The sequence below is a fragment of the Dermacentor silvarum genome, chromosome 4, assembly GCF_013339745.2.
Source record: "Dermacentor silvarum isolate Dsil-2018 chromosome 4, BIME_Dsil_1.4, whole genome shotgun sequence".
Taxonomy (NCBI): Eukaryota; Metazoa; Arthropoda; class Arachnida; order Ixodida; family Ixodidae; genus Dermacentor; species Dermacentor silvarum.
The window spans coordinates 177,406,613-177,430,712 of record NC_051157.2 but is presented as its reverse complement, the minus strand read 5'-3'; the positions used below and the strand labels follow the sequence as shown (position 1 = coordinate 177,430,712).

Here is a 24,100-nt window from a genome sequence, read left to right as displayed (position 1 = left end):
ATTTCATAAGGAATGGAAACTGCAGTTTCCATTCCCTTTGAATCACTCCGCTGCTTTTACTATCTCATCTAAATTGCTCATGATATTACCCTGCTTATGTTTCAGTGCATACATCTTGCCTTGTCCTATTGCAAGTTTTCTCCTCACTGATTTCATGCTGCGTGCATATTTTACTGCTTTCTTAATCTTTTCCACGTTATAATTTCGAATATGCCTTACTTTCTTGTTGATAAGATTTGACAGTTCAGCGAATTCTATTTGCTCTCTCCAGTTTGACATTTTCATGTTTTGTCGTTGCTTTATTAGGTCCTTTGTTACTTCAGCCTAGTTATGATCAGCCTAGTTATCAGCCTAGTTATGGTTTAATTCATTGCCTCCATGTTATCTTAATCTTCCTGTTCTAAAGCCGCATATATATGTTTGCGAGCACCAGCCTAAATTGATCTGCTTTTACAATTACTGCGTCTAGGTTGGCCTGTTTCTTCTTCACTAATGTTATTCTTTCTTTCTTCAAATTGAAAGAAATCTTAGACCTCACTAACTTACGGTCACTGCACTTTACCCTACCTAACACTTCTACATCCTGTAGAATGCTGGGATCGGCAGCGAGTACGTACTCTATTTCATTCCTTCTTTCTCCATTAGGACTTTTCCAGGTCCACTTCCGGTTTGTGCGCTTCCTGAAGCAGGCATTCATTACTTGGAGCCTATTCCTTTCCGCGAATTCTACCAACATCTCTCCTATAGCGTTCTTAGAATCGATGCCATAGTTGCCAATTTCTTGCTCGCCAGCCTGCTTTTTCCCCACTTTTGCATTGAAGTCGCCTATGACAACAGTATATTGAGTTTGCACCTTTCTCATTGCTAATTCAACATCTTCATAAAACTGTTCTTTTTCTTCATCCTCATGACTGGAGGTTGGGGCGTAGGCTTGTGCTACCTTCAATCTATACCTCCTATTGGCATGTATACTGTTTATCTTTCACAGGTGACCGCTTTTCACCTACTAACAAATGTTAAAGGTTATCGCTATGCACAGGACACGCCTGCATGTATCGGAAGATTCTCGAACGTTATCGATGCTTCTATCCGTTGTCTATTGTCACCAACGCTCACGTAATCTGATTGTATGAGCGACGCGAATTGTCTAGAACTTTCTGGAAGACACGCGGGTACCAGGGATTAATCTGGAACCTTTGATGACTCATGTGTAAAAGCCGACGCGTTTCGCCGCTGATCACATTTCGACGATCACCGACTGTGTTCGCCGCTATCTTTGCGCTTCGAGTGTAGCTTGCTCTTGTGGGCACAGGTTTGCCCAATAAAGAATCAGTTTCGTCATACTCAGTTTTACGACTGTTTTCTTCACTGTCACTACTACGTGACATCTGGTGGCGGTGATTTTGTGTGCATGCAGCAGACGCCCCCGAAAAGCCGTGATACAATCGCGAACCCCGAAGAGAGTACAAACGTTGTCCCGGACCATCGAGCTAGCCTCAGGCTACGAAACCAACCCCCCGAGTACGGACTTCTTCCCGAGAATACCAGGAAGTGCACGGCCACGACAACCGCCTCAACCATGACAGCACCAGAGCCGCCCACACCGATCGTGTTACAGCACCCCCGGAAGCCACCGACGTTCCGCGGATCAACATTTGAGGATCCGGAAAGCTGGCTGGAGACGCATGAAAGGGTCGCTGTATTTAACAACTGGAACAGCGACGACAAGCTGCGCCACGTCGTCTTCTCATTGGAAGATTCTGCCAGGACATGTTTCGAGAATCGGGAGTTGACCTTGACAACATGGGACCTGTTCCGCAACGGCTTCCTGCAGACATTTACGAGCAATGTGCGCAAGGAAAGGGCCGAAGTTCTCCGACAATCCCGTGTACACCGGCCCAACGAGAACATCACGATTTTCACGGAGGAGATGAGTTGCCTGTTCAAGGACGCCGACCCCAACACGCCGGAAGAAAAAAAAAATCGCTTCTTGATGAGGGGTGTCAAGCAAGAGCTCTTCGCCGGATTGATACGCAATCCGCCCAAGACTGTTGCTGAATTTATTTCCCAGGCCACAACCTATTGAGAAGACGTTCGACATGCGGACAAGTCAATATAACCGCTGAACACTGGCCGCCAACAATATCGACGTTCAAGCACTTGGCAGCGACTAACTGCGCTAGACCATCAGAGCGGTCGTTCGTGAGGAACTGCAGAAGCTCTTTCCCAGGTCGCACCCTCAAGTGGCGTCTATCGCCGACATCGTTAAAGAAGAAGTTCAGCGCTCACTTGGAGTTCCCGATGTGCAGCCGCAGTCGCCGCAACCCCAGCCGGAAGCGCTGACCTACGCCGCGGTCGCCCGTCGTCAAGGCCCCCCTCCGCGCTCGCGCCAGGGCCCCGTAACGCCGCAGTTCCGTCGTCCACCGCCGCCGACGCCAGCACGCCCGCCCGTCGCCCAGCGCAGCTACCAGAGGAAGACGGACATTTGGCGCGCCCCCGACCACCGCCCGCTCTGCTATCATTGCGGGGAAGCCAGCCATGTCTACCGCCGATGCCCATACCGTGAGATGGGCCCACGGGGATTCTCCGTCAACGCGCCACGTCCACCGCTTGGTGAGCGACCACGTGACATTGCCGACTACCACGCCGGAGCCAAGTGGCAACCACGACGACCGTCACGCTCGCCGTCACCTGGCCACTATATCTCGCCGCATCGCCGGCTGTGTGCCGGCCCAACCCGGGGCCGGTCTCCCAGCCCTTACCTGGGAAACTAAAGGCAGCAACCGATGGAGGTGCGGTTGCTGTACGACGCAATGCTGAAGATCCTCCGCCGCTCACGACGAAGATTCGCGAATCATCACGACGAGGTATCAGCACGCCGCCTGGAAAGAGCCTTCACGAAAACACTTCGCCGCCGAGAGACCTGCCGACGCGACGTAGCAGCAGCGGAGCAAGCCACCGCAGCCGTGATCCGACGCCACGACACAACCGTAACACCAGACGACGGTCTACCGACCTAGACGTGCTACTCGATGGTTTAAACGTCACCGCTCTCGTCGACACTGGAGCCGACTATTCCGTCTTCAGTGGCCCGTTCGCCGCCAAGTTGAAGAAGGTGAAAACGGCCTGGCAAGAACCCTATATCCGGACAGCGGGAGGCCACCCAATAACGCCGGCTGGAATCTGCACAGCGCGAGTCACGGTAAACAACCGCACTTACCCGGCGAGCTTCGTAATCCTTCAGCACTGCTCCAGGGATGTCATCCTAGGTATGGACTTTTTAAACCAACACGGTGCAGTCACCGACTTACGGTCCAAGTCGATAACCCTTTCAACGCACAACGTGATACCACCGGATACAAACATCAGTTACCATGCCTTGTTTGTGCTAGAAGAACAAGTCACCGTTCCGCCTCGCTCCAGCGTAATGATTTCCGTCGGTACCTAAGTACCTGCAGACATGGAGGGCGTCATCGAGGGCGTTCATCACTTACTGCTTGACCATGAAATTTGCATCGCTAGAGGCATAGCAGAGCTACGTGAAGGGAAAGCAAGAGTGATGCTCACGAACTTCAGCCACGAATACAAACACTTTAACAAAGGCACCGCGGTCGCCTACTTCGACGAAATAGCACAAGACAGGAGTGCTTTCGCCTTCACGGATTCTAGTGCACCTGCAATGACGACTGTAGAACCTGAACCAACTTTCGACGTCAATCAGAACATTCCCAAGCGTATAAGAAAGAACAGCTAAAAGCTCTGCTCCTGCTATACAAGGACTGCTTCTCGTCGTCGTCAAAAGTTCGACAAACCCCTGTCGCCAAGCACCACATCATAACCTACGAATATGCCCGCCCACTCCGTCACAGCCCATACCGAGTTTCGGCGCGTGAACGCGAGGCCATAAGGCAACAAGTCGAAGAAATGCTACGCGACATCATCCAGCCGTCCAAGAGTCCGTGGGCGTGCCCCGTGGTGTTAGTGAAGAAGGATGGAGCCCTACGTTTCTGCGTTGACTACCGTCGCCTCATCAAAATCACGAATAATAACGTATACCCTCTCCCACGGATTGACGATGCCTTGAATCAACTCTACAACGCAAAGTATTTTTCGTCGATGGACCTCAAAACCGGCTACTGGCAAATCGAAGTCGACGAGAAGGACCGGGAGAAGACTGCCTTGATAACACCAGACGGACTGTTCGAGTTAAGGTCGTGCCGTTTGGTCTTTGCTCGGCACCTACCACTTTCCAACGCGTCATGGATACAGTACTGGCAGGCTTGAAGTGGCAGAATTGCCTCGTCTATTTGGACGACGTCGTTGTGTTTGCCTCAAGCATCGAGGAACACCTCCGGCGCCTTAAAACAGTTCTTCAGGCGATGAAGACCTACGAACTCACGTTGAAGCCAGAAAAGTGTCGCGTCGCATACGAGGGGCTCTTGTTTTTGGGCCACATCATCAGCAAGTCTGGAGTGTGCCCTGACCCACAGGAAACAGCGGCCATCAGTGACTTTCCTCCACCCCCCGACAAGAAGGCAGTGCGTAGATGTCTTGGACTCTGAGCCTATTACAGGCGCTTCGTCAAGGACTTTTCATGGATCGCCGAGCCACTGACGTACCTCACCAAGGCTGACGTCAAGCTAAAGTGGGAGACGCCGCAAGTCGAAGCATTTGAAGAACTAAAGCGACACCTGCAATAGCCGCCAATACTTGGGCATTACGACGAAAACGCCGATACCGAAGTCCACACTGACGCAAGCAGCGTCGGACGCGGCGCCGTGCTTGTGCAGAGGACTGACGTACTAGAAAGGGTTGTAAGTTACGCTAGCCGGTCGCTATCGAAGGCGGAAGCAAATTATTCCACAACTAAAAAGGAGTGTCACGCCATCATTTGGGTTACGTCAAAGATTCGCCCGTACCTCGATTGCAGGCCCTTCAAAGTTGTGAGCGACCACCACGCCTTGTGTTGGCTAGCTAACTTGAAGGATCCTTCAGGTCACCTCGCACGATGGAGTCTGAGACTTCAAGCATTCTACATCACCGTCTTTAACAAGTCCGGGCGAAAGCACTCTGACGCCGACTGCTTGTCTCGCGCCCCCATCGAACCGCCGCCACAGGACGACCAGGATGACGAAACTTTCTTGGGACCCATCAGTGCCGACAAATTCGCCGAACAACAGCGAACCGACCAGGACCAGGAGCCTTGTAGACTACCTGGAATGCAAGACCGTCACTGTGCCGAAGGTGTTCAGGCGAGGATTGGCGTCGTTTTTCTTGCAAAACGACATTCTCCTAAAGAAGAACTTTTCGCCTCTCCGAGGCAACTACCTCCTCGTGGTACCCTCATCATTGCGTCCAGAGGTTCTGCAAGCTCTCCATGACGACCCAACGGCTCGACACCTCGGTTTTTCCCGCACGCTTGCGAGTATACAAGAAAAATACTACTGGCCTCGCCTCTCTGCCGACGTCGCCCATTACGTAAGGACATGCCGAGAGTGTCAGCGACGCAAAACCCCACCGACAAGGCCAGCAGGACTTCTACAGCCGACCGAACCACCTCGCCGACTATTTCAGCAGATCGGGATGGACTTACTGGGGCCTTTTCCGACATCGACGTCCGGTAACAAATGGATCGTCGTAGCTACAGACTACCTCACCCACTACATCCAAACAGAAGCCTTACCCAAAGGCAGTGCCGCCGAGGTAGCCCGATTTTTCGTACAGAACATCCTCCTGCGTCACGGTGCCCCAGAAGTCCTCATCACCGACAGAGGTACGGCCTTTACGAAAGAACTAAATCAAGCCATCCTGCGATACCGCCAGACAAGCCATCGACGGACCACCGCCTACCACCCGCAGACAAATAGCCTTACCGAGCGCCTAAATAAGCCCATCGCCGACATGCTGGCAATGTACGTCGACGTCGAAAACAAGACGTGGGATGCCATCCTTCCGTACGTGACGTTCGCATACAACACGGCCGTGCAAGAAACGACGCACATGGCGCCGTTCAACCTGGTCTACGGTAGGAACCCGGCAACGACGCTTGACGCCATGCTACCGGACGTCACCGCCGAATAAAATCTCGACGTTGCCACCTATTTGCAGCGTGCCGAGAAGGTCGACAGCTCGCCCGCATGCGCATCAAGAACGAGCAGAGGACCGACAACCGACACGACAATCTTCGACGACGCTACGTCATGTACCAGCCCGGCGACCCTGTTCGGGTCTGGCCTCCGATACGCCAACGAGTACTTAGCGAGAAACTCTTACGTCGCTATTTCGGACCATATAAGATCATCCGACGTATTGGCGCACTGGAGTATGAGGTCGTGCCAGACGGCATTTCGCAATCACAGCGGCGCCTCGCACGACCTGAAGTCATCCACGTGGTTCGTCTTAAGCCTTTCTACGCCGGCTGACGAACTTAATTCCGTTGTTGCTTTGTTTTTGTTTTTCTTCTTTCTTTACGCGTGGTTTTGTTTTTGCTTTCGTGTTTGTAGCATCGGGACGGTGCTTTTTAAGGGGAGGGTATTGACACGTATACTGTTTATCTTTCACTGGAGACCGCCTTTCACCGACTAACAAATGTTAAACGTTATCGCTAGGCACAGGAGGCGCTTGCATGTATATGAAGATTCTCGAACGTTATCGATGCTTCTATCCGTTGTCTGTTGTCACCAACGCTCACGTAATCTGATTGTATGAGCGACGCGAATTGTCTAGAACTTTCTGGAAGACACGCGGGTACCAGGGATTAATCTGGAACCGATGACTCATGTATAAAAGCCGACGCTTTTCGCCGCTGATCAGATTTCGACGATCGCTGACTGTGTTCGCCGCTATCGTTATGCTTCGAGTGTAGCTTGCTTTTGTGGGCACAGGTTCACCCAATAAAGAATCAGTTTCGTCATACACCGTTTTACGACTGTTTTCTTCACTGTCACTACTACGTGACACTACTAAGCTTTATTACTACGACTGCTACCCTCTCAATAATGCTGTAGAATTCATCAATGTTGCCCGCTATGTCCTTATGGACTAGAAATCCTACCCCGAATTCTCTCTTATCTGGAAGACCTCTGTAGCAGAGGACGTAGCCGTTAGTCAGCACTGTATAAGCCTCACCAGTTCTTCTAACCCTCACTGAGGCCGATAATATCCCAGGCAATGCCTGATAATTCCTCAAATAGCCCTGCTAAGCTAGTCTCACTGTTTCACAGTTTCCAGTTTCACAGTTTCCAGTGGCAGCCTGTCCGGACCCAGAGGGACTGAGGGCCATGGGTTAATTGTATGACTCATGAGGAAGGTAGTGGCCGAACACTGCACTAGGGAAGCCAATTCCTCTTCTGGTGAGGTAGTTACTTTTTTGAAGCTTAGTGGGCCTTCGTAATTTGGTTGCACCTGGACTAGTATAGCCCCACTAGCTCTCAGCGACATTTTTTCCCGGGTGTCAGGCGCCATTCCATGCCTGAAAATGTAGTAGACTGGAGTACCTTCTACTATAAAACAAAAACGCGGGAAAGTGGTGGGACATGCGTGACCCTACCATGAGCTCTGTTAATCATCTTCTCGCGCAATGAAAGCGGTAAGTGTGAACGCTTGTGGCATGAACAATAACTACGAACGATTATAGCCCACATATGCTTTGGTATTTTATTACCGATCGTAATAATAGTGCACAGTTTTAATTGCAGAATATTTACGTTACACATTTGTACATTCCTCAAATATTTTTCAGCGCACTGATGTTATGCTAAATGCAGATGTTATCTAGTGCAGGATTTTCGCAGAACTGCTGTTGCTTATGAAGCTGCTCCCGAGTGGTTTTAGAGGCAGCAAAGTTTCTTGGTGCCTCCGAGTGATTTTCATGCAGCTGCCCTAGTACTTGTTGAATAAAAAAATCACAGCTGCTTGTAAGACAATACCATTTTGTCATTATCTCGAACACATGATCTGGCAGTGTCCCTCGTTACGGGACCATGATAATCTCACCACGGAAGAAGAGTGGGTGGAGGCACTCAAGAACTCCGACCTCGCCGCTCAGCTACGGGCTGTCCAGAGGGCCCGCGACGCGGCGGTCAGGAACGGCCTGCCCGTCCCGACGTGGGAGCGGCCCGCGGTGGCTCCTCCCCCGTAAAGGGTTCTCGGAGTCGCTCCTCAGGACCTAAAATAAAGTTCATTGCCTGCCTGCCTGCCTGCCTGCCTCGAGGGAGAAACAATTTTACCGACCATTTGGAGAAGTGGCCTGGTCGAGGGTTTCACTTGAAATCTCTGGATGATTACTGACCCCAATGGATAATTAGATGAAGTTATGGAAATATTACGTGCTCAGGATAACGTGTCTAAGCTAGTCCCTCGATGTCACTAGTAGCAAAAGCAATATTTAGTGCTTTTCCTACTACAATATTTAGCGGCTTTTTACTCCGGCTGCAACTGCGTATGTGGCGGCGAGCGATCTGCGTTGGTGACAGAGTCTATAGGTGCGTCGGCGGCTCGTAGCTTTGTGCGTGCTGTGTGTTCTCGGCGCTCAGTTCGCATTGAAGCGATAGATAACAGCACGAAGGTCACTTCACTCACTGCTGTTGCCGCGTTTCTTCACGCGAACAGTTTGACAGTGAGTGTCAGCGGTCATCGATCGTGACGTGTTCATGTTTCGCAGTGTGCGCTGACAGTGTGCTTGTTAATTTAGGAAGCAAACGTTTACAAGTCGATACTGCCCATAAAAGTAGTATCCTTACTTTGTATGGCTCCCTCCTAATTTGCTAACGCAATCGATGCTTCGCCTTTCGGGCTAAATGCGACTTTTTTTCTGGACGTGAACGTCAGAAACCAAGGAAAAATATAGCAAATTAAGAATGCTTCTTGCATTTGAACGCCGACCTCGCCCATGCCCACGGCACGCACAGTTTCTGCACACGACACACGGCGCCTTCGAATCACATCGAATCCCCTCGCTCCACTTCGCTTCGTAGCAGACGATGGATTCGGTTTCCGCATGATTGACATGTGCGTGACGTCATCATAATGCGCGCCTGCAGGCGATGGCGTCACCCAGGCAGCGACCAATTGCTGCTCGCAAAGCGAATCCTTCGAAAACCGAAGTGTTATAGCGCACCGCCCCTCATTAGCATAACAAAAATAAATACCACCAAGCTTTACTAGTGCACTTGGAAGTATTATCAGATTCCCTCGTCCTTCCCACGGGCTATGGCCATTTTAGTGTATACTTACACGTATTCCGCTGGCGGCTTGATGTGATCTCACTTTGCAAACTGCAGCGCCAAATACAGGGCCGTACATTATTGCCTTTTCTATGGCACCATCTATTGTCATCGTTCTTCATATTCCTGAGGCTGCCTCTCAAGAACCTTGCCGTTCTCGTCCCTAAATACCACAGCCTGATCGGCTTTGAAATTCTTTCCAAACTAGTACCGTGTTCTTCTTCTCCATTCTGTTGTCTGTTAATTGGAGACCACTGCACTAAACGGAATAGTGTCAATGGCCAGCGTTCCGCCTCCCGAGTTTGTCCGGTCCTATTCAGGTCTTCTCGTCTCTTGATTCCACATGCTGTGTTTTGCAAAACCTGACTGGGCACAGACAGTCGGCAGTGCGTGGTTTGCCTTGAAATTGCTATGGGTCACGAATGAATTCAGTTGCCCTGCGAAGACATTGGATGCTGGTTGTTGCTTGCCTATCTTTCCGCCTATTATCTTTTTGTAAAATCATTGTTTGAGTTCTCATACCACATTTTACATTTTAACAATTAAAGGCTGCCATGTTCCTTGAAATGGTGCCCACTTTCCCTTAACATTAGTTTTGTTTTTATTTTCACCAGGACATGTATTCAATAAATCAGAAAGCGTGATGTATCTTAATCCGTTGTGCGTAAAATGTTATACAGCCCGCAATGAACGCGCATCCACAGGACTTCTATGCAGCTAGACATGCTAGGCGGTCTGTGCCGGGTTTTTATAGCGCGTGACATAACCTCGGCAAGTGGCGCCGTCTCACGTAGCACAGCTAAATTACTAAGTAGTGTTCAGGAAAAAGATAGTGCGCAGATGTGGCCAACTGTTGTCTAAAATGTTGTCAGAACTGCTCTTGATCGTGACCCAGATGTTGACCGAGAAATTATGTTGAGTGAAAGAGGACAGACGGGGCGAATATGAATAAATACATGGAGTTGGTGTCAGCCATACATTTTGTAAGAGTGGCAAAAGTGTTCAACGAAAAATCAGCAGTCACTACCTGGCTAAGACGACTCTTCACTGTTTCAGACTCCAGTCAACGTTAGAGTACACAGTTATTCAAAGAAAATTTGTGCGCCAGATTCTGTTATTCCATCAGAGAAACACTAACTAATGTCTTTTTCCATGAGAATTGCGCTATGAGTGCAAAAAAGCTAAACAACTTTCATTTTTCACTCTCGCTTGTAACAAGCCTCCGAAGGAACGTTGTATATTACACGTTGTTAAATCTTTCAGTGGATATAACATAGGCTCATAAAATCAAACGAAGTTGATGATGACGACTACGATGATAATGGTGATGATGTGCGTGAGAGACCTTGGCGTTTCCTTACGTTATTGTGTAGAAGGCGGCCACGTAGTTGTAATGCGTGATCTCGCATCCCTTCGGCAATCCGGTGCTTCCAGAAGTGTAGCACACTGCGAGGACTGTGTCGCGCGGGTTCTTGACAGGCAGCTCAACAAAGTCTCGCTCGTCCAGATCCAGGAACTCGCTGACTGAGACAAAGCCTGATGCAGGTCCCATGCAGAAAAGACCCTAATGAAGAAAATGTAATATTGCTCTAGTTTGCATATCCTGCTTCCGGTTTCTTATGTCATACGGCATGGGTACTCAGGCGCCTAACTAATGAGATTCAATTTTTTTTCACAATCAGAATCAGCTTTACTTAGACTAAAAAATAGGTTTACACAATATTTTTAAACAAGAAATCTCGAAGAAAAATACTGCAATAGAACCTCGTTTACAATAACAACAATAACCATAACAAACAATACATGACAGTAGTTGCAACAACTCCTGAACAAGAAACAATTAAAGGTTTAACCTATTTCGGTAGTTGATTAAATAGATGTTTATTTTTTTAATTACAAAGACCTTACAGGCCCCCGTAGGAGCATGGCGTAAGGAGGGCATAAACGGAAACAGAGCTATAAGAGCTAGTAGACATATTGTGCAGCAAGTGGCACTCATACATTTCTAATACAACGAATTCAAACACAAGGAATACAGCATACTTTGCAAGATGTAACTGTTGCGCAGTACAAACCAGAATGCAACAATGAAAAGCATAAAGTCGGTGAACAGATTAAAAGGGAGAAATAGAAAGATGACTGCTGACACGGTTGCGGGAAGAATCATGGTTTGTTAAGGAAGCAATATGATCGGGCAAATCGTTCCACAGAGAAATGGCACGTGGATGCGCAGAGCTGTTGAAGGTGAATGTGTGACCGAAAATGCGCGAGTAACGGCAGTTGTTATGGAGGCGTTTTGAAATGCGCAAAGGCCTTTCGAGAGGTAGTGGAGACAGTCTATTACCATAAACATACCTGTGAAACAAACAAAGAAGTGCGATGCAACGGCGAGTCTCAAGTGAAATGATGTCATGATTCTGTTTAATCTCAGTTACGCCATGAGAACGGTTATTATCACAAGAAAAAAACGTGCTGCTCTGTTCTGTACGTCTTCTACCACATTGATTAGATATTTTTAATGAGGCGACACACAGGGCTTGCAAATTGTAGTTGAGGCCGGACAAATGTTGCATATGCAAGCTTTCGGATTCTGGTTGGGGCGTTTTTTAAGTTTCTTCGTAAATACCCCAACGTTCGTGAGGCTTTGGCGCAAATGGCGGTGACGTGGGATGCCCAGGACAGGTTAGGAGCAAGGTGAACTCCAAGATGTTAATATGAAGATGCTTCCGAGACCTGAGTGTGCTTTAGATAGTAGGTGAACTTAGAATTGACATGCTTATGGCTAAAAGAGATAACGTTACATTTAGATTCGCTAAGATGCATTTGCCACGTACTACACCAATCAGAAACAGTTTTGAGGTCATTTTGAAGTGCACTGTGGTCGTCGATAGAGTTAATGGTGCGCTAAATTATGCATTCGTCAAAAAAAGACGGATGGAAGAAGATATGTTAGTAGGCAGGTCGTTGATGTACATTAAAATAGTAAAGGTCCTAAAACACTGCCTTGTGGAACACCGAAAGTGACATAGTAAGGGGGTGAATACGAATTGTTAACAACTGTGAACTGCTGACGAAGTGACCAAAAATTCCGTAGCCAAGAAAGAGTTAGCGAATCTAGCCGGAGTGAAGATAATTTCGAGATTAGACGACAATGAGCGACACGGTCGAAGGCTTTTGAGTAATCAAGGAAAATACAATCGTATTGTTTGTTGTTATTCATGCTAAAATGTTGGTCGGTTCAAATAGCCGTGAATCGCATGAAAACCCTTTCCTGAAGCCATGTTGGTTAGTAAAAAAGAAATTGTTGGACCCGAGGTGGCTATAGACTTGAGAGGCGATGATGTGCTCAAGTAATTTACAAGAAATGCAAGTTAAGGGGACAGGACGGTAGTTAGCAGGCGAATTTATATCTCCCGCCTTAAATACAGGCACTACCTTAGTAATTTTCCATTCTGAAAGAAGGCGACCGGATAATAATGATTGTCGCAATATAAGAAATAATATTTGGCTGGTAACGGAGACGGTGTTTTTTAGTATTTTGGAGCTAATGTTAACAATACAGGCAGATGCAGATAACTTAAGGTTCGTAATTCTACGACAAATACCTTCGACGGTGATGTTAATAGGTTCCATGTAAGGGTAGTCGGGATCAGGGATAAGGGGTACAGTGGACTGATCCTCAGTAGTAAACAATGGTGAAAAAAAGTCGTTAAAAGCGACAGGGCACTCGTTGTCAGCTATAGGTACATTGTTGGCTCCAGTGCAGGGAAATGCGAGTTGAGCCATTGTCCGGTGAAATTGTTTTCCAAAACCTTTTTGGATCTGACTTGAGGAGTGAGGGTAGATCACGGTTGTAATATTTATCTTTGGCAGTGGAGATAGCAGAGCAGTAGGCTTTTAAAAAGTTTTTGAACTCAACCCAAGCTGTCGGGTTTTGCTTGGATTTCTGGTATAAGCGTTATTTCCTATTTCTTAACCTACGAAGGGACTTGTTAAACCATTGATTAGTCCTGCTATTAGATATGGCAATTAATGGGACATACTTGTCAACTAGCGAAGATATCTTGTCTTTGAAAAGAGTCCAATTTTCATCAACGGGACGTACAGAGAAAGAGGGCATAAATTCTTGGCGGAAGAACATTTAAAGACCGGAATTCATATCTTTATAGTTGCCTTTATTGTAATCTCTTATTTTCTTGGATGTAAAGCTGACGAGGGTGAGAATTTGTCCGACTGTATCAGGAGCAGAGGTAAGCACTAAGTCTAACAAATTTTGACCACTAGTGGGTTCGTTAATGACCTGAAATATATTAAAATCTAAACCTAAGTTAATGAAATCCATAGATTTACGACAGGAAGAAAACAAGGAAGACCAATCAATTAGGGTATAATTAATATCTCGAAAAATGTACACGTAATCAGAAGCAAATTGCTCCACAGCTGTGGCTATACTATTGCGAAATTCATTACCAAGGATTGGTGAAAGTCAGGTTGCCGATAACACACACCCATAAGTACCTTAGTCGATGAGGATGAGCATGTACACCAAACAATTTCAAGATCGGATTTCGAGTCGATTAGAAAGGAAGAAAACTTTTTTTATACCTAGCAGGACGCCTCGAAAGGGGGGGGGGGGCTTTTAGTTCTATGATCATGTCGGTAAACATTGTAAGAGTTGTTATCAGGAAATATTTCAGTATCATTAATTTCGGGGGTAAGCCAAGTTTCACAACAGTATTAGAGTTACTATCATCAAAGAAAGAACAAAGTTGGTCGCGTTTCGGAAGCAAGCTTCTCACGTTTGTAAATGAAACAGATAAAGAGAAAGGTGACTGAGTCTGCCTGGTGTAAGTTTGACAGGAGTTGTGCGTAGTGCGTGAAGTCGGCCTACGGTTTAGCTATCTTGGTGATTTCATAACAGCGTCTGACGCAGGATCATACACATAATAGATACCGCTTATACGAAGGAATAATGAGCCCCATTTAGTGGCGTACTCTGCCTTACCTCGTTACACACTCATGTAACATCAAAGTATGACTAACATGTGACACGCACATCTTAATTGGCGAAGATGAATATATATGCACAGTAAGCAAATCAACAGCAACTGTATTCTAGCACAAGGAAAACAAGGACACATGGAATAATGTTCATGAGTTACAAGTTAACTGGGTATCAGCAGAAGATCAGATATATTCTTTAAGTCGTTCCTTAAATTCTTGCATCTTCGTTGTTTTTTTTATATCCAGTTGTAGTGTGTTTCAGAAAACGACGAATGAAAAATGGGTAGTCTGCTGCCCATAAGAAGTATGTATTTTGGGTGAAATGAAGTTCTTGATAAATGCGAACCTCGTAAAATTAGTATTCATTTGAGAGCATTGTGCTATCAAGTCACCGCGTCGTCTGGTATCTAAGTCTTAAAAGCTGAGTCTTAAGCTAATTCTATAAAAATACCAATATTAAATTTGACTTGTTAGACTGATAAGATCGTTTATTTGCTAATAAGTATGCAGCATTGTGGTTACATGAACTCAAAGTAATTGTCCTAATCGCCTGGCTCTGTAAAAATTTGCAACTGAGCGTGAGTGAGTTACGCTAAGTCTTTCTCCAGCAAATAATGAATTTTTAGTGCGCGAAGTGAATAAATCAGAGTTTTAAGAAAATTTATGTTTGATAGGTAAATATTGGTCGTGTTTCTACAACCACCCTAATTCTTTAGGCAATATCCTGCTTTACTTTGGATATTTTTTCGATAGTTTACAGTGAAGGTCTACACCAAGATAACTACTAGAAAAGCCTGCAGACGCAGGAGTGCTGCCAACTAAAATCGGAGAAATTGGAGGAACTGTACGCTGGTAGGAAGGAAATACAACAAATTTTGTTATATACGGGTTTATTTGTAACTTGTTAGCATGGCACGAGTCCAGCAGGTTTTGTAAATTGTCATTAAGTATGGATATTATAGTTCTGAGACACTCGTCAGAGTTACTGATAGTAGTATCGTAATCAAAAGGTATACACTTTGAAGAAGAAAGCCAGTTAGGCAGATTATTGACATATAATACAAATAGAAGTGGGCCCAATATGGGTACGGTAGGCCAGTATTCGTGAACATGTTAGAATGAACGCCTGAAATACTCACTACCTGTATTCCGTCTTTTATATAATCTTTCAGTAATGGTAGTGCTGGGCTGCTTATTCTTAATGATTTTTGGTTGTGAAATCAGCTTCACTGCGAGGCAGAAGATCGGCACACCAAAAATCTGCGTTGTCATTGTGTGGCTCGTACCCAATTCGCTCTCTGGCTACGCCCTACCTGCCTTGTGCTGCGTGTACTGCTGCTGCTCTACGACCCACTGGCGCACGGAAGATAACCGTCCGATTTGTTTTTGGTGTGGCCGTGCTGGCCACGTGGCACGTCACTGCCGCCTACTTGCACCGAACGTCTCCAAAAATGCGGGTCCATATGCGCCACGTTTCCACCAATACAGTCATCATTCGGACAGCTTTGAATCTCCTCGTGCCGCCGAGACGGCATTCTCCGCTCGCCGTTCACCTCTCGCCGCCGCTCCCTTTCCCCCATGCACCATCGGCGGAGCCCTCTGCGCCAGCAAAAGTAAAAATCGCAGTTGAGGAGCTAAGAACTGCGGTGTCAGCGAAATGTATAAGGCCTCACAGTTCCCGAAAAACGTTATTGATGTCGCAATAGAAGGAATACTGACGCTAGCACTTGTCGACACCGGCGCTGCACTTTCAGCAATAGATGCCCGTATTTGCCGCAAAACTGCAAAAGTGACAACACCGCGATTTTCGACCAGCCACCGCAAGCTAAGTAAGGCGAAGCGGACCAATCGGAGAAGCCGGCACCACCCTCTTCATGCGCTAATCTATTTTCACTGTGCTGACTAGGCTCCATCGAACCCCTGTACCACTAGAGCGTGCTCCTCACCTCTCGTCAGCCAATTAGATAACACCTCTCAGTGCAGGCCAATGTTATTCGTTTTGAAAGCGAACAAAGGTGACCTCCTATAAACGAGGAGAGTATTTGATTGGGTTGTTCAGACAATGCTGCAGGTCACCGCCCGGTGCTTGCGTCGGTGATTACGTAAATTTGACGTCTGGAGATTGGAATAAAAACAGTTTGGAATAGCTTTACGTTATAGCGCCCCTGGATGTACGGGAGGTACGACTCGGTGCACGTCTGGACATGCGAAGCGAGGTCTTTTTTTGGCGGCGCGCTTACGTTCAACAGGCTTGCCAAACAAATGCCCCAGGTGGTAAGTTCCTCCTCGTGGGTCTAAAACCAGACGGGTGCTCCGGCGAGATAGAATATCAAATTAGCTAGCATGATGGTCCGGTCCCAGTGATTGCACGCGCTCACCAGCTCATAAAATTGAAACCAATCTTCAACATCAGTTTTGTCGGTGCCGGAAAAAGGTTCAGGATCGCGCGGTTGTGCCAGAATGACGGTTGGCGTGGGGGCCAATAAGCCCCAAGCATCCTCGCATTGAGCTGGCATGGTAGATGCAGCTAAGAAGCGTCCGCTGCGTAAATCTGTCTTGCGCTTCAGCCCACAAACTCCACCAAAAATGTTGCGGGGAAAAAGAAGTAAGAAATATATTTACAGAGTATTTACAAGAACTGCAGTGGCTGACAAGATCAAAGCTAGCTCGCGAAGTTCAGGGCAGTCGTTTTCTTCGAAGTCATATGAAAACGTCTTCTTCATCAGGCTTTCACAACATTCTTCGGGATAAATATTTCGGCAACATACCATCGTCAGTACGCTATAAAAAGCCCCAAATTCTACCTAAAGTTTCAGTAAAGTTTGTTCTTTCTCCCTGAAGTTGATCAGATCTCCTCAAGGTGCTAATCGGCATTTATGAAGCTGGACGCAGGTTGGAGGTAGTAAAATTTGGAGATATGTTGCAACGAAAATATTGTCACGATATGATTCATCTAGAGGAGCATCGATGAAGAAGACGCTGATGATCGGGCGCGCACTCTCCGCCATATGGTGACGCTTGATCGCCTTGTAAATATACTGTAAATACGTTTTCCTGTTGTGTTTGCCTCCCGTAACATCTTGGTGGAGGTGCTGGGTATAACGCAAGACGGAGCTCCGCAGCGGCCGCCAAGTCGCCACTCTAGGCATGTCCACCAGCGGTGAAACTGCGTCAGCGGCGGCCGCCATGCCAACCGTCGTCCTGGCTCCACCCCATGACCCTGAGACCTTTTCCGGCACTGCTGGCGACGACGTCGACAAATGGATTCGACTCTACGAATGCGTAAGCGCACATTACAGGTGGGACCCGACCATGATGTTGGCGAATGTCACATTTTATCTAAAGGGAACGACGAAGGCCTGGTTGGATAACAACGAAGAGGAGCTCACAAGCTGGAGCGTATGTAAGACTAAACTTCGCGATTTGTTTGGCCAACCTGCAGGCTGCCAGCGTGCTGCCAAGCAAGAGCTTGCCTCGCGTGTTCAGACGCCTACTGAGTCGTACTTGACGTACATTCAGGATGTGCTGACCCTTTGCCGGAAGGTTGACGCCAAGATGACAGAAGCCGATAAGGTTGCGCACCTGCTGAAAGGGATCGCGGACGATGCGTTTAACCTGATCGTGTTTAAAAACTCTTCGACAGTCAAGGAGATTATTACTGAATGCCGACGCTTCGAAGATGCTAAAAGCCGACGTATCACCCACCAATTCGCCCGCCTTCCAAACACGGCAGCGACATCAACGTGTGAGGATGTTCGTATGCCGACTCAGCCTTTAACATCGGAGACCATCACCCGAATCGTTCGACGCGAAATTGAAGCCGCATCGCCCGCACATTTAAAGCGAGGAGAGACCTGTGATGCCCCACCTACGATATCCCTTATACAATCTGTTGTTCGTCAAGAACTGGCAAACGTGGGCCTTCAAACCATCTGCTCTTTGAACCACCCTGACAGTTACCCTTCGGCCACCTTCAACCCTCTCCAACGCCGTTACACCACTCCGAATTATCGCGACCCGAATGCGTGGCGGACGCCTGACGACAAGCCAATTTGCTTTCGATGTGGAGGTGTTGGCCACATTTCACGATATTGCCGAAGTCCTTGGCCCTCGTCTTCTCGACCCAACTCATCCAGCTTCTGCTATCCACCCCAAAGCGGTGGATAAGTTTGCAGAAGAACACACAAGTAAACAGCGCCTTATTTTCCAACTTTTTGCTAAGTTAGAACCTAGGACAACTGTCCATGCATACGACCAACCGAGTCTCACTGTTCTACCACCAAGTGTTTATGGCCCTGAATAGCGTTGCATCGTACGGAGTCTTACTGGTCTATCAGTTTAGTGATTACAGCTTAGACTGAGGGACAGCACATAGTCTAGATTATTATGGCTCAAAGAGACAAAGAAAATGGGTGGTAGGGCCGTTGGCCCGTCTCACAGAAGCAGTTGCGAATCAGAGTTAAACGTTTGTTAAGCCACAATCCAAAGGAATGGGCTTACTCATAAAGGTAAATGTAATGGAAAACAACACCGTTTTCCTTCTTCTTGTAACTCCCTTTCTCTCTCCTATTTCCACGTAGGCAGTGACGACCTCAGCAAAACACGCCGGGCGCACAGAATTATTTGCTAGGCCGTCTTAAACTTCGGCGATGTCTCTAGCCAGCAAAGGATGCGGGAGCTGGTGTCAAAACACCGTGTACCGCAGTCCCACTCAAGGTTTGTGCGCGTGGAAACAGCATGACCGTCGGCGGCATCCGAACTCAGTGTTCACAAGACGACGTTCTCCGAACGCGTTCTTCGCGTGCGTACCGCGCCTCTACGGCACGCACTGTAAGTCGTCACTCGAGACCATGCTGGCTTTTTCCCAGCACTCAAAAAGAAGATCCAAGTGGTTGCCGCCCAGCCGTGTAGGGGTGTGGACTCCCGCTTCGTACACGCAACACGTGGTTAACATTGCTAGGCGACTCTAAATCTCGGCGGCGTCTCTAGCCAGCAAAGGACTCGGGACCCAGCGCCACAACACCGCGTACAGCAGTCCCATTCAAGCTGTCTACGTGGACCTATTATGACCATCGGTGGAATGCAAACTCAGTGTGCACAAGACCGCGTTCTCCGAATCCATTCTCCGCATTCGCACCCCCCACCCCCACCCGGGCGTGTGCCATGACTTGTGACTCGACACCACGCGGCCTTCCAACCCCTCAAAAGCATGAACGATTGCCACTCGGACGCTTAGGGGAGTGGACCCCTCCCTGTATCCTTATACACATAACACGTGGGCAACTCGCGCCACTGTGAAAGTATACAAAACAATCATGCAGCCTTACACCGCCTATTCTGCGTGTTTTAGAGATGAGCGGCTTAACAGTTTCTATGATGGTCGACGAGCATGTCTGGAACGCATAATCTGGACGGACCCTTCTATGTCAGTCGCCTTGTGATACGCTGAGGTAAACTGAACACGGCTACTAAGAGCGAGTGCAAACCACTGGCCCGTCTGATGTTGTTAGTTTATTTGATCTACTTGTTAGTAGCAGTACTCAGTTTCACTCATCGCATTGCAAGGTGAACTCCAACTAGCCCACTTCCTCGCTCTACCCTTCTATGTCACATGCCGCGTACACATGTAGCCACAACTACTTTGCAGAGTTAACTCAGCTTGCTGTACTCTGGAACAGAATTCAAGTGAGATGGCCTCTTAATTTGCCTTCTCGTGTTGCAATTGCGAAACTCGAATTTCGTCGTCTGGCGCATAGTTACTGCATTAATTACTGAGATATGAACATTAATGTACCAACTACATTTACAAAAACCGGCAGATTCGCCCGAAAGGCCAAGCATCGTTTGCGATAGCAATTCGTCGTAAGGGTAGTAGTTTTATTGACCTTATAAGCGTCTAACCATTCTCTCACTAACTAAATAACAACCGTGGTATCTCGCACGCACAAGCAAACATGAACACATCTCAATCCATGACCGCACACACTCGTTGTAAAAACGCTGGAGTGAGAAAGCGCGGTGGTAGCAGCGAGCGAATTGACCTTCGTGCTGCCTATCACTTCAACGCGAGCTAAGCGGCGAGAACACTTCGCACACCAAGCTATCAGCACTCGGCGGACTCTGACCCCATCGCAAATCGCTTTCAAGATAGGGCCAACGGGGCCGCGTGTGGCGGCACAATACGGAGCGGCCGCGTGAGTAGATCCGCACGCGCTGCAATCTTTAAGCACATGGATGAAAGCACGCGCATCATTCTTGAATCGGCCAGCATGGCGCGGGAAGATTCTCCATGCATTAGTAAGCCATCCCTGGCCTTATCACGAAAGGAGTTGGCATTCTTGGGGGCAACGCCAGTGCGTACAGTGGGCGGCGATTGTATATTGTTTTTATGTCGTTTTTCCTTCTGCACTTTCCCATATAATACTTTGCATCAGACAATAAAATTTCAGTCGGCAGTAAGCGCTTGTCCGTGTTTCTCTGTGCCCTTGTCCTGCATCGCGCTACATCATATAGCCTGAGGGTGCAGCCGCAACTCAGTTCAAATCATCCGTCGAGCCAAAGCCGCTCATGCGCAATCGACTTTCTGCCCAAAAAAGTGAAAAAAGCTCGTCCTTGGAACCATAAAATTAGTATACTAACTCTAGAGGAAAAGCTGAGCGAAAAAAGTGGGAACCGCACCGGCGCCGCCATGTTGCTACGACTCATTTTTGTAGCACTAAAAATATTCAACAGATTATTCAAAATCGAGCACTTACACGTAGCACGTAGGCATGGACAACGTTTGAAGTTCATTCCGTGCATTTTTGAGACAGATCGGATGGCTATTTAGAGAATTTAGATGTAAAATTTACGGTGTCTAAAAGGCTGCCAGGCACCTTAACTAAGATGGCACTACCACACTGATGGAGGCTCGGGGTCGTGTTGATCGCGTGCCTCGCCTGAATCGCATCTCGTCGTGCTGCGACTGCCCGCCGGCATACGGTAGCAATATAGCAGCGCCCTTGCGGTTTGCGATTTCATTACACGGGCGCTATGGACAGCTTTTCCGCTAGAGTTGGCTATAATTACTCTATGCTTGGAGCCTCCTCAGCGTCATGGCTGCGCTGTGACTACCGATGCGCTCCCTGTCGGCGCTTGTTAGTGTCACGATGCACTACTTCGCTTCGCCGCTCCTAGATGGCAGCGCCATCCCTGTCAACAGAACATTTTACTCGTTGGCACCGAACGTCACATCCGTTACAGGAAATTCATCGTGGACCTCAGCATAAAACACTTTCGTGTTAAAAAGAAAGAAAGAATGCCAGGGTACTATGCCGCGGCCGAAATAAATGATCAAAGCTTGTTTGTCACCAACTAACGAAACGCGCAGCTTTAGTTGAACAGTAACTTCAGGTAACTACCTGTATTTAGGAAATTTTCATAATTATAAATTTTCATACTTATAGCGGCGTTCATGCCACTGCTTACCTTGATCTTCAGTTCCTCCGCAACATTGACGACTTTCTGCGTGTACTTTTGATCGGTGAGAATCTGTGTAATGCCGCTGTCTTCGGCTTGATAACGTAGCTCATCTGCGAAAGAACGACAGAGCGCCCATCAGGTTAATACTCTTCGAAAATAACACAAGTTCTCTGTACAAACTAGCCAAGCATTACTTTAAAAATATTTTTCCCAAAGTGTCGAACGAAATAATTGGGCGTTCAAGTTATTGTGCTTCAATGGATAAAGAGTGTTTTGTTCAAAAAGTTAGTGGAAAAACAGTGCATTTTTACGGTGTGTTTGATGGCCCATATCGTCGCCGAACGCATGGCGCGTAACGTCGCTGAACAAATTGTAGCCGTGGAGTTTGCAAGGCTGATACACTCGGAACGAATTCTCAGGATGCCACCAGTTTCGAGATATTAATAACCGAACTTTGCAGAGAAAGGCATTGGCGTTCCACATACCTTCTTTAAACAAGGTCATTCCATGCATTGAAGCCCAAAGTAACTGGAACGCCAGTGCCTTTCTCTGCAAAGTTCGGGAAGTAACATCTCGAAACTGGTGTCATCCTGAGAATTCGTTCTAAGTGGATCTGCATTGCGAACTCCACGGCTAGAATATGCAAATTGCAGTATGGGCTTTAAGGCAATTAGTTAAAACGTAATTAGTGAATTTTTGTTACTTAGTCGATTATGCATTTAAATTGTTTTGTGCAAGTAATGTTGGCCTCTTCGAGTAGACCAGGCCATGAACTAGAATTGTGCTATCTTCCATAGGCATCCTTTAAAATTTTTTTAAAGTGTTCGGTGAGACACCCGGTAAATTGTCACCGCTATTTGTGCATATCGTCGTCGTCATCTATGCATGCGACCAATCATTTTATGTGAGCGCTATTTTTGCTATTGTACCATGCCTTGTCATAAGATTGTGCACTATGTTTGCTCTCTACCCACTCCCCTCTGTAATGCTTCGGCCCTGAGGGTAAATAAATAAATAAATAAAGCATCATCTTTTGGCTCGTTAGGGGCTTCCGCTCTGTCTCGGGCGGCTGCTCTGAAATATAAGCATCGCATTGGTCGACGTCTCACAATATATATATATATATATATATATATATATATATATATATATGTATTGGATGAACTGCCACACACAAAGCAGTTCATCCGCGAGGAAGTTGCACGTCAACTTTCCCTTGTCGCCCACACACCTGAGCCAGCGCCGTCATCTTTAGACCCACCTCTTCGTCATTTCATTGAGACGCAAGTCGCCCAGGCACTACCAACTGCTCCTACGGCGTTGCCTGTCCCTACGCCATTAACTTACGCTGCCGCTCTTGCCAGACCACAGGCCCCATCTCTTTCTGGCGCCTACCGAGCCACCGGGTCCTTCTACACGTCGCCGCCACCCTCACGCCCGGTGCCCCATCCTTCTGCGCCCACCGGACCATCTGTTGTGAATCCGTGGCGTACCATTGATAACCGGCCCATATGCTTCGCATGTGGTCTTGCGGGCCATATAGCCCGCCACTGTCACCGTCCCAGCTTCCGCTCTCAACATAGTGTGGCTTCGCCAACCTATCAAGGTGCTCAGCACTCACCACGAGTTCCTTCTCCTGTCGCCGACCCGTTTTCTACACGCCGCGCGTATGACTCACGCCGGTCATCTTCCCGTCGCCGATCCATCTCCCCGATGCTTCGCCGACCTAGCCCCGCACGAGAGGAAAACTAACAGCTGCAGTTCCCGAGGAAAGAACTGCGCCGTCATCGAACTCTCCAAGACCTCATTTTTACCCACCTAACGAAATTGATTTATTGGTAGAAGGTATCGCCGTACGTGCACTTGTCGACACAGGAACTGTTTCTGTAATTAGCGAAAAATTGTGCCGCGATCTGAGAAAAGTGACCACCCCGCTTACCGATGTTTCCCTGCGTACGGCGACCTCGCATCACGTCAAGCCTACCGCTCAGTGCACAGCCCGTGTAATTATTCAAAATGTTATGTATGCCGTTAAGTTTGTCGTCCTGCCCCGATCATCCTTCGACGTAATCCTAGGATGGGATTTTCTGTCTACTCAACAAGCCCTCGTGGACTGCGCGCGTGCCAAACTCACATTGTCGACGCCGTGCCCTGACCTCGACGACCACGCTCCCCCTAAAGTGTTTGCCGCGGCTGACGTCCACATCGCCCCTTCGTCCGTCGTTCTGGTACCGGTGTTTTCGCCTGCCGCCGCCAACTCACCTGTTTTGTTTTCGCCATCTGCAGCTCCTGCTCGGCGCTGAAACTTTCTCCTCCCGTGGGCTGTCATCAACTTCTGCAATGGTTCTGCGGCTATCTACGTGTGCAATGTATCTGAATGTCCGTCACTTCTACTACGCGGGGAGTGTCTG

At 47.9% G+C, this 24,100-nt stretch overlaps 1 protein-coding gene across 1 annotated transcript in view; it reads right to left on the bottom strand.

Annotated features, from left to right (window-relative positions):
- Positions 1-24,100, bottom strand: part of LOC119449064 (luciferin 4-monooxygenase-like) — a 94,218-nt gene that overhangs the window by 26,505 nt on the left and 43,613 nt on the right. The window contains exons 4-5 of the mRNA XM_049666234.1: positions 21,696-21,799; positions 10,586-10,788 (exon numbers count right to left, since the gene is read on the bottom strand). Of these exons, the coding sequence (XP_049522191.1) occupies positions 10,586-10,788; positions 21,696-21,799 (307 nt within the window). The remainder of the gene's footprint in view (positions 1-10,585; positions 10,789-21,695; positions 21,800-24,100) is intronic.